At 34.6% G+C, this 13,877-nt stretch overlaps 1 protein-coding gene across 4 annotated transcripts in view; it reads left to right on the top strand.

Moving 5' to 3' along the window:
- The window catches only part of JAK2 (Janus kinase 2), a 127,064-nt gene that overhangs the window by 54,520 nt on the left and 58,667 nt on the right, over positions 1-13,877 (top strand). For all 4 annotated transcript variants that reach the window (XM_082694273.1, XM_082694275.1, XM_082694272.1 and 1 more), the window contains exons 4-5: positions 2,740-2,863; positions 10,832-10,949. In XM_082694273.1, coding sequence (XP_082550399.1) covers positions 2,740-2,863; positions 10,832-10,949 — 242 coding nt within the window. The remainder of the gene's footprint in view (positions 1-2,739; positions 2,864-10,831; positions 10,950-13,877) is intronic.

The following is a 13,877-nucleotide window of genomic DNA, read 5'->3' as shown; positions in this document are numbered from 1 at the left end:
AGTATACAGAAGATTAGAATTGTCTTTCATGTTTCATTGAACTCACATATAAACTTCCTCTGGGCCTAATTGTGTTTTTTCCTTTCTTCTTGTTACTTTTCTTACCTCCCTGCCTTTCTTCTTCTTTATTTTTTTTACATGAATATATTATGGTTCCTTTTGAAGTTTTTTGTTCTTGAATCCATTTTTTAAAGTTATATGTGTTTTTAATATTGTCTGTCTGTATTTTCAAGTTTATTGGCATTATCTATTTTTGTCTTTATAACCTATAATTACACTTTAAAAAATCATTAGGGTTTATCTTTTTTTTTTTTTTTCCTTGCTCAGATTTGACAAAAGCTTGTTTATTTTGTTGGTCAATGCAAATAATGAGCTTTTATTTTGTTGGTTCTCTTTACTGAATCTTTATTCTGTTAACTTCTATGCTTTCACATTTTTTCAGCTCTCTTAGAGATTACGCTGTTGGATTTTTTTGGGTTTTGTTTTTTGTTCTTTTAAATGTTTTATTTATTTATTCAACACAAAGAGAGATCACAAGTAGGCAGAGAGGCAGGCAGAGGGAGAGGAGGAAGCAGGCTCCCTGCTGAGCAGAGAGCCTGATGCAGGACTTGATCCTGGGACCTTGAGACCATGACCTGAGCCGAAGGCAGAGGCTTAACCCACTCAGCTACCCAGTCGCCCCTATGCTGTTGTTTTTTTTAATGTAATGTTAGATTATTCTGTTATTTTCTGATATAATTGGATTAAAGCTATAATTTTCCCTCTTACGTATCAGCTTAGTTATATTCCATAATTTTATTTTTATTAATCTTTTTAAAAATACTTATTTGTTTATTTTAGAGAGAAAGAGAGTGTGTGTGCATGTTGGGGGAGCAGCTTCAAGCTGACCCCATTCTGAGCACAAAGCCCAACGTGGGACTCTGTCTCACAACCTGTGAGATTATGATCTGAGCTGAAACCGAGTCAGCCAGTTAGCCTAGTGAGCCACCCAGGTGCTCCTGTTCCTTAATTTTTAATACATGTTATTAATCATTATTCATTATAAATACTCTTTAGTTTCTGTTATAATTTCTCCTGTGACCTGTGAGGTCTTTAGAAATGTATGTAAATACAAGAATGAATGCAAGGTTACAGTTTAAAAGTTACTTTTATATTGTGTAACTTACTGAAATTATTACATATCTAGGAGTAAGCAGTTGTGATAATTTTAATAAAAATTGTAAATCTTTGTTGTCAGTGTGTCAAGTTGGTGTCATTTTTGTTTACAGTGGAAAAGAATGAAAACATTATTAGAATAAATATACTTTGGGGTTTTTTTGAGGCATATGTTTTTAAATATATAGGTTTAAATATTTTTAAAATACTCATTTTTTTATTTAGTTGAAGTGTAGTTAGAGAACATGGTGTGTGATTATTCCCTAGCATTTTGAAAAGACTGTGTTTTCTGTGTGCTGGGAAGTAATGTGCATTAATTAACTGTGTGGCTTTGCTGTTTCATATGTTTTTTTAAAACGTTCAATAGCCAGGGCACCTGGGTAGCCCCATGGGTTAAGCCTCTCTGCCTTTGGCTCAGGTCATGATCTCAGGGTCCTGGGATCGAGCCCCACGTTTGGCTCTCTGCTCAGCGGGGAGCCTGCTCCTGCCTGCCTCTCTGCCTACTTGTGATCTCTGTCCAATAATAAAAATAAATTTAAAAAATAAATAAAAATAAAAAAATAAAAAGTTCAATAGCCTTCAAATCTTTGTTAATATAGCTCCTAAAATATCTTTGAAAAAAATCACATACCCTTGCAATTTAAGTTGACATTTAAAATTTTTCACTGTAAGTTTAAGTAGTGCAGAAGATACAGTTTTTACAGTATCTTCTGTAAAATTTTACGGTGTAAAATTTGACATTTAAAAATAAAACTGCTGTGCTAGTCTCTTAAACGTATCCAGTGACCTCTAAATATTTCAGTTGATACCCTTATTATCAATTAAAACTACACACAAATTTTTTTTCTAAAGATTTTATTTATTTGACAGAGATCACAAGTAGGCAGAGAGGCAGGCAGAGAGAGAGAGAGGAGGAAGCAGGCTCCCCGCAGAGCAGAGAGCCCGATGTGGGGCTCGATCCCAGGACCCTGGGATCATGACCCGAGCCGAAGACAGAGGCTTTAACCCACTGAGCCACCCAGGTGCCACTAAAACCACACAGTCGACCTTTCTGTGTAAGAAAACGAAAATAATTGGTTAAGATGTTTTTTAAAATCTGAAATAGTTCCAGCAGTCATATTTTAAAATGTAGGGAAAAAAGATTTAATTAAGAATTCAGTTATAAGCCATGTTGAACCAAAAGATATCAATTGCTACTGCATTCATGCTGATATGAGGAAGTGGTGATGCAACATGGGGGCTTAAGTGGGTAGGAGAAGAATCAATGAAACAAGATAGGATTGGGAGAGAGACAAACCATAAGTGACTCTTAATCTCACAAAACAAACTGAGGGTTGCTGGGGGGAGGGGGGTTGGGAGAAGGGGGGTGGGGTTATGGACTTTGGGGAGGGTATGTGCTTTGGTGAGTGCTGTGAAGTGTGAAAACCTGGCGATTCACAGACCTGTACCCCTGGGGATAAAAATATATGTTTATAAAAAATTTAAAAAAAAGTTGTTATTTTTAATGCCATTATAAATTAATGGATGTTATATAAATGTACTTGTTAGTATCTGTAATCATTTCTTTTTCTACTTCTTTCCTAGGAATCACACCTGTGTATCATAGTATGTTTGCTTTAATGAGTGAAACAGAAAGGATTTGGTATCCGCCCAACCATGTCTTCCATATAGATGAATCAACCAGGCACAATGTACTCTACAGAATAAGGTACTTTCTCCAATAAAGCGATTCATTTAATTGTGAAAAGGCAAAGTGAGAGAAATTATCAAACATATTTTTAAATTGCAAGGTACTTTATAATAGAGACCAGAACTTCATTTAAGATATTCTGTCCACCAGATGACATGTTTTTATATAGTTTTTCACTAGACTGCTCTTGAGCTTTTCTGGTGGGATGCTACTTTACCACTTGTGATTATAAATTAAATTTTATGATGATGAGAATGGCCTTTACTAACAAAATCCCAAATGTTGGAATATTGTTAGTTTCCCAGGAAATTCAGTGTTTTGTGCAATAAAATATAATCTCACATCTCTTTTTAATAATTTAATTTTTAAAGTTGAAGTGAAGGAAAGATGTGTTTTTGCCAGTGTTTATTTATGGCCTCATATTATTAGTTAATTCATTTCATAATTTATAGACATCTATAGTACCAATATAGAGCAATCCAGAGGTGCTTTTCTATTCAAAGGCTAAAACAAAGTAATAAGTTTGATCTGTGGCTTTTATGAAATAGATTCATTCCATTTGCAGCGTCAGTGTTGCACAGTAAAATAGCACTTGGACTTCTTCATGATCTTAAGGGAAAAAAAACGAAGCCTTAACAAAAACTAAGACTCAAGAGAAATAGCCTTAGCAGGCAGCAAATAGTATTCTCAAATGGTGAGGTGTTAGAAACAATCTCTGTAAAATCAAACACAAGATAGAAAACAAAGAAAGCCACCACCACTGCTTCTGTTTAGGATTTTAGTGGAGTTGCTAACAAGTACAGTAAGACAAGAAAAATGAATAAAATATTTAATAATTGTGAACAAAGAAATAAAGAGTCATTTTTTTGGAGATGATTGTTAACGTAGATAATATAAACAACTTTAGGCATCAGTAATAAGCATTCAGAAGAGTGTGAAGAGTGCTAGATCTGTATGATCAGTATGTTAAAAAATCAACTATTTCTATACTCCACATACAGAAAAGGGGTCATTTAAAATAACTAGTAGCAACAAAAAATGCAAGTACCTAGGATTTAATCTACCCAAAGTTATATAAGACTTCTTTGCAGGTTTAAGACTTTACAAAGTTGTATTTAAAGAAGCATGCTAACATGCTACGTATGATTGATAAAATATCAGTATCTTCTTAAGAATATTTTTTCACTTTCTGTGTAATGACTATACTTTCTGCAATTAGCAAGTGTATTTTTTGATTTGAAAAGGTCTGTGGAGCAGAGGTCTACAGTCTTTATCCGTAAAAGACCAGTAGTAAATATTTTAGGCTATATTATCTCTGTTCTAACTATTCAGTTCTATTATTATAGTGTGAAAGCAGCCATGACTAGTAAGTAAATGAATGGGCATGACTGTGTTCCAATAAAACTTTATTTGTAAAAACTTAACAGTGGACCAGAATGGGGCTGTGAAGCAGAGTTTGCTGACCTCATCTTAAGAATTAAAAATTGGAAACAAACAAACAAACAAAAGAATTAAAAATTGGGGGCACTTGGGTGGCTCAGTGAGTTAAGCCTCTGCCTCTGGCTCAGGTCATGGTCTTAGGATCCTGGGATCAAGCCCCACATCGGGCTCTTTGCTCAGCAGGGAGCCTGATTCCCCCCTCTCTCTCTGCCTGCCTCTCTGCCTACCTGTGATTTCTCTCTCTCTCTGTCAAATAAATAAATAAAATCTTTAAAAAAAAAAGAATTAAAAATTGTTTCTCTTATCAAATTTATGTATTTTTCCTATCCTACATGCTGTCTATTATAAGAGGCACACTTTACATTAAAACACACAAGTAAACTGAAAGTAAGGGATTGAAAAAGATATAACAGGCCCTCAATAACCAAAAAGGAGCTGGTGCAGCAATATTAATATCAGACAAGATTGATTGAAAAATAAATTGTTACTAGACACAAAGAAAGGACTTTTTATAATAATAAAAAAAGAGTTAATGAGTCAGAAAAACATAATATTTGTTTATAATTGCTGTAACTTGGATCTGATGACAGAACTCCAAAATCCATTAAGCCAACAACTGACAGAATTGAAGGCAAAAATAGATAATTCCACATTAGTAGTTGAAGACTTCAATATATGACTTTCAGTAATGGATAAGGCAGCTAGACAAAAGATCAGCAAGATAAAGGAAGATTTGAGCAACACTATAAACCAACTAGATGTTCTTATATAGAATACTCCACCCATCAATAGCACAATCACATTCTCTAGAAGAGACCACATGTTAGTCTTCAAAATGAGTCTCAGTTAAGTTTTAAAAGACTGGAATAATACAAAGTATGTTCTTTGACCACAGTGGAATTGATTTCAAAATCATTAACAGAAGGAAAACTGGGAAATTCAGTAATATGTGGTAATTAACAACAGTTCTAAGTAACTACTTAGTCAAAGACAAAAATCACAAGGGAAAATAGAAAATACTTTGATAGGACTAAAAATGAACATGTCCACTTGTAGTCACAGTTTAAACAGTGCTTAGGTGAGAATTCATAGCTGTGTACAGCTATGGTGAAAAAGGAGAAAGTTCTGTAATTAAGAGTATTCTACCTTAAGAAAGTAGAAAAAGAAGAGTAGAACTCAAAGCAAGTCAAAGGAAGGAAGTAATAAAGATCAGAGTAGAAATAAATGAGAAAGAGGAAGGAAACCCACAGAAAACCAAGAAACAAAAAGTTGGTTCTTTGAAAAGATTGACACTATTGCTAAGTCTTTAGCTAGATTGATTAAGATAAAAAGAAGCTTAAATTATTAAAAATAATAAGAGAGAACATCTCAAGAAGAGAGAACATCAATCACTGTGACATTATAGAAATAAAGACCACAGGGAACAATTGAATGCCGACAAATTACATAGCCAAAATGAAGTGAACAAATGGCTAGAAAGAACAAACTATAGGAATTGCCAAAAGAAGAAACAGGAAGTCTGATGGACCTCTCATATAAGTACAGACATCGAATTAATAATTTTTAAAAATCCCCACAAAGAAAAGCCTGGGCCCAAATGGCTTCAGTGGTAAATTCTATCAAACATTAACAAAAATTAATACCAATTATTCACAAAAAAAATGAAAAGAAAGGAACACTTCCTAACTCATTCTGTGAGTTCAGTATTACCCTACTACTAAATCCAGGCAGATATCCAGAAGAAGTGAAAACTATAGGTCAGTATTCCTTACGAATACAGGTGTAAAAAGTCTTCAAAATACTAGCAGACCAAATCCAGCAATATTTAAAAAGGATCAAATACCATGACAAGGGATTTATTCTAAGAAATATAAGGTTGCTGTAATATCCCCAAATCAATCACTATATAGCACTGTATTCGTTAAAGGACCAAAACCACATGATCATCTTGTTGAAACAGAAAAAAACATTTGACACAATCCAACACCCTATTATGATCAAAATAGTCAATGCAATTGGGATGGAAAGGAGCTTCCTCAGTCTCACAAAGTGCTTCTACAAAAATGCCAAAGCCAATATTATCCATGATGGTAGAAGACTGATTGCTTTCTTCCAGGGATCTGGAACAAGACAAAAGATACTCATTCTTACCACTTCTTTTTAACCTTATACTGTAGATTCTAGCCCGGGAAAAGAAAAAAAAAAGGCATATTGGCAAAGAAGTAAAACAATCTCTATTTACAGATGATATGGTCTTGCATATAAAAAAATCGCAAGGAGGGACACCTGGGTGGCTCGGTTGGTTGAGTGTCCGACTTTCAATTTTGGCTTGCGTCATGATCTCGGGGTCCCAGGATCAAGCTCTGAGTTGGGCTCCACACTCTGTGGGGAGCCTGCTTGAGGATTCTCTCTCTGTCCATCCCTCCCCCTAAATAAATAATTTGTTAAAAAAAAATCCTCAGGAATTAATAAACTATTAGAACTAAGTAAATGAGTTTAGTCATTTGGAGGATAGAAGATCAATATATAAAAATTGGTTATATTTCTCTCAACAACGTTTGAAGAGAACTTAGGGATAAGCCTCACAAAAGAAGTGCAAAAACTATGCATTGAGAAAAGTAAGATATCACTGAAGAAATTTATTTTTTTCCTAACGATTTTATTGAGAGAGAGAGAGAGAGCTAGCAAGAGCACAAACCGGGGGAGCAACTGAGGGAGAGCGAGAAGCAGACTCCCCATTGAGCAGGGAGAGGGACATGGGGCTGGATCCCAGGATTCTGGGATCATGACCTGAGACAAAGGCAACTGCTTAACTGACTGAGCCACCCAGGTGCTCCATTGAAAGAATTTAAAGAAACACTTACCTAAATGGAAAGATAGCTCATGTTTATGGATCAGAAGACTTAATACTGTTAAATGGAAGTACTCCTCAAATTGATCTGTGTAGTTAATAGTCTCTATTGAAATCCTAAATGTCTTTACTGCAGAAATTGACAAGTTGATGGTAAAAATATCAAAGTGATTTGACATAGTCAAAACACTTGAAAAAGAACAAAGTTGGAAGATTTATGCTTCCTAATTTCAAAACTTACTCCACAACTTTAGTAATTAAGACAGCATGGTATTGGCTTAAGGTTAGGTACATAGGTTAGTGGAACAGAACTAACAGTGCAGATGTAATCCCTGATATTATGGTGATTGATACTTGATAAGAGTACTAAGACAGTTCATGGGAACCGTTCATTCAACAAATGCTGCTGGGACAACTGGATATTCACATGTATAGTAATGAAGTTACTATACATAATGTATAGTTATGTCACACTACAGATATACAAAACATTTACTTAAAATGAATCATAGACCTAAATCTAAGAGCTAAATCTGTAAAACTCTTAGAAGACAATATAAGAGTACATCTTTGTATACTTAAGAGTAGGCAGTGGTTCCTTCAGTATGGTACCAAAAGTTAAAGTGATGCAAGAAAATAGATTAGTTGGGATTCATCAAAAGGTATGTTTGTGCATCAAAGGATGCTGTCAAGAATGTGAAAAGACAGCCCACAAAAAAAAGAAAGTGTTTATAATCATATTTAACAAAGGTTTTGTATTTGGAATACATAAAGAACTCTTGTTCAACAGTATAATGACAGCTAGCCAATGAAAATGAGGGCAAAGGGTTTGAATAGCATTTTTCTAAATAAGACATACAGATAACCAGTTAGCACATGAAAAGATGCTCAATATTATTAATCTTTAGGAGGAATGTAAATCATAAACACAACAGCATACCACTTTACCCCAATAGGATGACAAAGGTATAAAAAATGGTCAATAAAAAGTTATAAATTTTTCTAATTATCACCTTTTTTAAAAAAGATTTTTATTTATAAATAAAAGAGAGAGAGCAAGCTCACAAGCAGAGGGAATGGCAGGGGGAGAGAAAGAAGCAGGCAGGGAGCCTGATGTGGGGCTTTGATCCCACCACCTAGGATCATGATCTGGGCCGAAGGCAGACACTTAACTGACTGAGCCACTAGGTGCCCCTCAAATGATCACTTTTTACGTAGAGCATAGGGTGCTAGGTAGTGAGCCATGCTTCAACAACAGAGCAGAAGAGAAACCAAAGTAGAAAAGTTTATTATTCACAGGTCCTGGAGGAAGTACCCTGCAGGCCTCCAGGGACCATATGGGGAGATCAAGGCAGAGTAGTACAGAGACACAGGACCCAGGGCACATGCCTTTACTAGGGTTTGTGAGTGGGGTTCCAATTTTAATTTTGGGGTTCCAAATTTAGTTCAAGCCAAAAGAGCTGGTCTTTGATAAGCCATGTTGGGTGTCTTGTTGACTTATTGACTTCAGTAAGGGTTAGGTGCTGGGAAACAGGAGATTGTTAGGAAGCTGTATCAGAAACTTGTATTTGCTTATGACTCAATAGGCTGTTCTCTAGGGCATGCATTTGCATGAGGGGCTATTGTCATTTTAAGATCACTGCAGGCCTCTTAGCTAAACAAAATGGATGCCAAGGCAACAATACCAAAGATTAACTTAGCTAAACTCTCCACATGTGTTGGCAAGGATGTGAACTATTGAGACGATCATGTGTTGCTTTTGGAGATATAAACTAGTACAGCCAATTTTTAAAATTGTTTGGCTGTTCCTCAAAAAGATGAACATAAAATTAACATATGATACATCGATTCCATCCCTAAGTATGTATGTCGGACTAACACACACACACACACACACAGAGAGAGAGAGAGAGAGAGAGAGAGACAGTTGTACATATAGTTCTTAGCAGCAGTGTTCCACAATAGCAAAAAGATGGAAACAGCCCAAATGTCCATCAAGTGATGAATGAAGAAGCAAAATGTGATTTAGCCATGTAAGGGAATATTAACTGGGCAATAAAAAGGAATGAAGTGCTAATACTTGCTATAAGGTGGATAGTCCTTGAGCATATGCTTAGTGAAAGAAGGTAGAAAAAGCCACATATTATATGATTCCATTTATATAAAATATTCAAAACAGGCAAATTTATAGAGAGACTAGTGGGAATTCAGGGCTGGGGAGTAGGTGGGGTGATTTGGATGTGACTGCTGATAGGTATGGAGTTTCTTTTAGTGGGGATGAAAATGTTCTGAAATTAGATCGTGGGAATGTTTGTACAGTGCTAGGTATATAGTAAAAAACATTGAATTGTATGCTTGAAATGGGTGAACTTGAAGGTATGTGAATTATTATCTCAGTAAAGATGTAAATAAAGCAATATAGGATATTTTTAGTTTCTTTGAAGGACAAGTTTTTAACCTATTTTATTCATTCATTCATTTATATTCATATGTAACTGACATATTAGCAGCAGATAGACAACACAGTGATTTGACAATTATATACGTTATAAAATGCTCACCATGGTAACATCTATCACCATACAAAGTTACCACAATATTATTGACTATATTCCCTATATTGTACTTTACATCCCCATGACTTACTTATTTTACAACTGGAAGTTTGTACCTCTTAATTCCCCTTTGTCTATTCTCCCCTCCCCCCAACAACCACCAGTTTGTTTTCTCTGTGTTTATTAGTCTGTTCCTTTTTAACTTTTTTGTTAATCTGTTTTACTTTTTAGATTCTCCGTATAAGTGAAGTATGATATTAGTCTTTCTCTGACTTGTTTCAGTTAGCATAATACCCTTTGGGTCTACCCATGTTGTTGTGAATGGTAAAATTTCATTCTGTTTTATGGCTGAGTAATAATCCATTGTGTATATACAACATACCTTCTTTATCCATTCTTCTCTTGATGGACACTTAGGTTGCTTTCACATCTTGGCTGTTGTAAATTATGCTGCAGGAAGCATAGGGGTGCCTATGTCATTTCAAATTGGGTGTTTTCATTTTCTTTGGATAATACTTAGTAGTGGAATTATATACCCAGTTGTATGGTACTTCTGTTTTTAGTATTTTGAGATTCTCCACACTGTTTTCCATTGTGGCCATGCCAGTTAACAGTCAGTCCTACCAAAAGTGCATAGAAGGTCTCTGTTCTCCGCATAGAAGGTCTCTGTTCTCCACATCTTTGCCAGCACTTGTTATTTTTTGTCTTTTTGGCACTAGCCATTCTGACTTGTATGAAGTGATATCTTAGCGTGATAACCCCCATTCCTTAAAGGAAGAAGCAATTATTTGTTTTCATGCCAAATCAGTATTTTTTTGAATTCCTTTATTGATATTATTGGATTAATATTAAAAAATTTTTAATATTTTATTTCTATATTTCTCTGTTTCCTATTATTGCTTTTGCATTCTGCACATAGAAGCAGGCAGCATATTGATTGTACACTTGTGTTTCTTAATTTTCTGTCTACATTATCATGGTCTTATTCAGATTTTCTTTTGTCCCCAACTTGTATTTAACACTGTTAGCTATGTTTTCTGGTTATGGGATAATACCTTTCAGTATGCTGGAAGTGGTTGTATGTATACATTTTGTTTCCATTTTAACTATTTGAGGCTGATTGAATATTTTGTCTCCTAGATTTTACTTTCCTTACTGGTATTGTAACGGCAGCAACAGAACCTATCGGTATGGGATATCTCGAGGTGCTGAAACTCCTCTTCTTGACGACTTTGTCATGGCCTACCTTTTTGCTCAGGTATCATTATGTTATCTTACTTGCATATGTGTTAAATGATAAGAATCTTGCTGTGTAGTATAGCTCTTCAGTAGGAAAATCTTCATATGTGGAAAAATTGATGTTCTGTCTTGGATAACAGGCACAGAAAGGTAACAGAGTTGAGTCTTCTTATCACTAATTTTTAATCCCATAATTTATACATAATAGAATTTATTTTAAAATGGTTCCCTTTATTGGCCCTTTTGAATTTTTGTAAAGTGTTTTAGGACATTTTAAGGATTTCACAAAGTTTAGATTGAGTTATACAGCAGGATTCATGTAGATATGAGTATCTGGAATATAAGACAGTAAAATTTCCTCAGAGAAACTTCTTAAAATTCCTGAACAATTTCAGACTTAATTAGTGGATAGTAAAATGTAAAGAAAGTGGGAAAGTAAACAAAAAGTGAGCTATAGTAGTTGTTTATTTCCTCATAAGAGGATGACTGGGTGTTTTTACTTGATCTGAGAGTTGTGCTCCGGTTGTTTATTAATACTGTTCTATGAAATTTTTATAGTATATTTGAACATTTTGTAATGCTTCCTTACCTATTACCTTAATTTAAACAGTAATCAAAATGTTCTGTCATTAAATAACTTTTGTTTTTTATGGGCCACAAAACTGAGGAGTAGAAACTAAAGAAAAAGATATTAGTGCTTTTGGGTAAAGATATACTGTTGTTATCCCAAAGATGTCAGATTAAGGAGTTCTGAATCAGATTTGCTAGTATCATAGGAAATTATCCCGCAGATCCTCGTGGTTCACATTTCTAAGATGCTAGGAAGACTGGTTCAGTTTGTGAGCAACACATTGATAAATATTCCTTTTTTGGGGAGAACAAGCAACTTTTTTTTTTAAACTTTTTTTTATTCTGGTAAAATATACTTAGTAAAAGTTGCCATTTTAACCCTTTTTGGGTGGGGACAGAGTGATGGTGTTAAAGCTCATTCACATTGTTTTGTAACCATCACCCTGATTCATCTTTAGAACATTTTTCTTCTTTTTAGATTGGAACTTCTTACCTGTTAAACAGTAACTTGCCGTGCCCTCCCCTTAGCAGCCAACTTCTACTTTCTGTCTCTGTGGATTTGCCTATTCTGGATGCCTCCCATAAGTAGTAGTATACAGCATTTGCTCTTTTTTGACTGACATATTTCTCTTAGCATAATGTCCTCAAGGTCTTCCATGTCGTTGCGTGTGTTAGAATTTTCTCCTTTTTAAGGGTGATTAAAATTCCTTTGTATCTGTCACATTTTGTTTATCCATTTATCTATTAATAGATTTTTGGGTTGCTTCTACTTTTTGGCTCTTAAGAATAACACAGCTATGAACATGGGTATATAGATATCTCTTTAAGATCCTGCTTTTTGTTCCTTTAAATACATATCTAGAACTGGAATTATTGGATTATTTGGAAATTCTACGTTCAATCTTTTTTTTTTTTAAAGTAAGCATTTTAATGTAATTAAGATCGTAGTTATGTATCATGCTTTTTTTTTTTTTTAAAGATTTTATTTATTTACTTGAGAGAGAGACAGTGAGAGAGAGCATGAGCGAGGAGAAGGCCAGAGAGCGAAGCAGACTTCCCATGAGCTGGGAGCCCGATGCGGGACTCGATCCCGGGACTCCGGGATCATGACCCGAGCTGAAGGCAGTCGTCCAACCAACTGAGCCACCCAGGCGTCCCTCAATTTTTTTTTTTTTTAGGAACTGATACACTGTTTTCTATGGCAGCTCTTCCATTTTACATTCCACCAGCAGTGTATAAGTATTCCAATTTCTCCACATCCTTGCCAACACTTACTTTCTGTTTTTCTAATAGCTATTTTTCTGTGGAGTGTGGAGTGATACCTTGCTGTGGTTTTAATTTGCATTTCCCTAGTGGTTACTGATGTTGAACATTTTTCTTAAGCTTTTTGACCATTTAAATATCTTCTTTGGGGAACTTCCTTTGCCCATTTTTAAATTAGAATGTTGTCAAGTTGTAAGTGTCCTTTATATATTCTGGATATTAACTCCATGTCAGCTATATGACATATTTTCTCCCATTCTTTCGTTTGCCTTTCACATTTCTTGATGTGTCCTGTGATGTCCAAAGGTTTTTAATTTTTGATGTAAACAGATTTGTTTCTTTTTTCTTTGATTCCCTGTGCTTTTGGTGTCATATCCAAGAAGTCATTACTATCATGAAGCTTTTCCCCTATATTTTCTTATAACTGTTTTATTGTTTTAGCCCTTAAGTTTAGATCTTTGATCTGTTTTGAGTTAATTTTTGTTGATGGTGTAAGGTAAGGCGCAATTTTATTCTTTTGCATGTGCATATCCAGTTTTTCCAGCATCACTTGTTGAAAAAGACTGTCTTTTCTCTATTGACTGGTTCTGGTGCTCTTGTCAAAAATAATTTGACCACCACCCAACTTTTATATAGCTTCCTTTTTTCAGTAGTCATTGGAAAAAGAGGGAGAGATAGGCTTTTGAGAATAGATACTATGTGGTTATGACTTTCTGTTGCTTTTATGATTGTACTATATCATCTGTGCTGAAGAACTGATTTTATTTTGGTGGCGTGATAGTTTAAATCCCATTAATAAGACAATTTTTCTAAACTGTTCATCTGCTTTACCCTAAAACTGTGGTATCTAATACTTTTGATTTAGAAAAAATATGATTGATTTCTAATTTTGTCTTCCTAGGAAGGATTTTCTCATTTAGGAAAGCAAAATAATTTCACAATAGAATCGTAAATTGTGTCTAGATAATAAAGACCACATGTAATTTTTCTATTTCTTAATGTTTCTATTTCTCTAAACCTGTGCCCAGAAAAATACATAAGGTAGTAATTAACTTATCCAGATTATTTTGATATCAGCATGGATTATATGCATTTTATAGAATAAAGCATGTTT

Source organism: Mustela nivalis (assembly GCF_964662115.1).
Source record: "Mustela nivalis genome assembly, chromosome: 13".
In the NCBI taxonomy this organism is placed as follows: domain Eukaryota; kingdom Metazoa; phylum Chordata; class Mammalia; order Carnivora; family Mustelidae; genus Mustela; species Mustela nivalis.
This window is presented reverse-complemented; position numbering and strand designations above follow the sequence as displayed.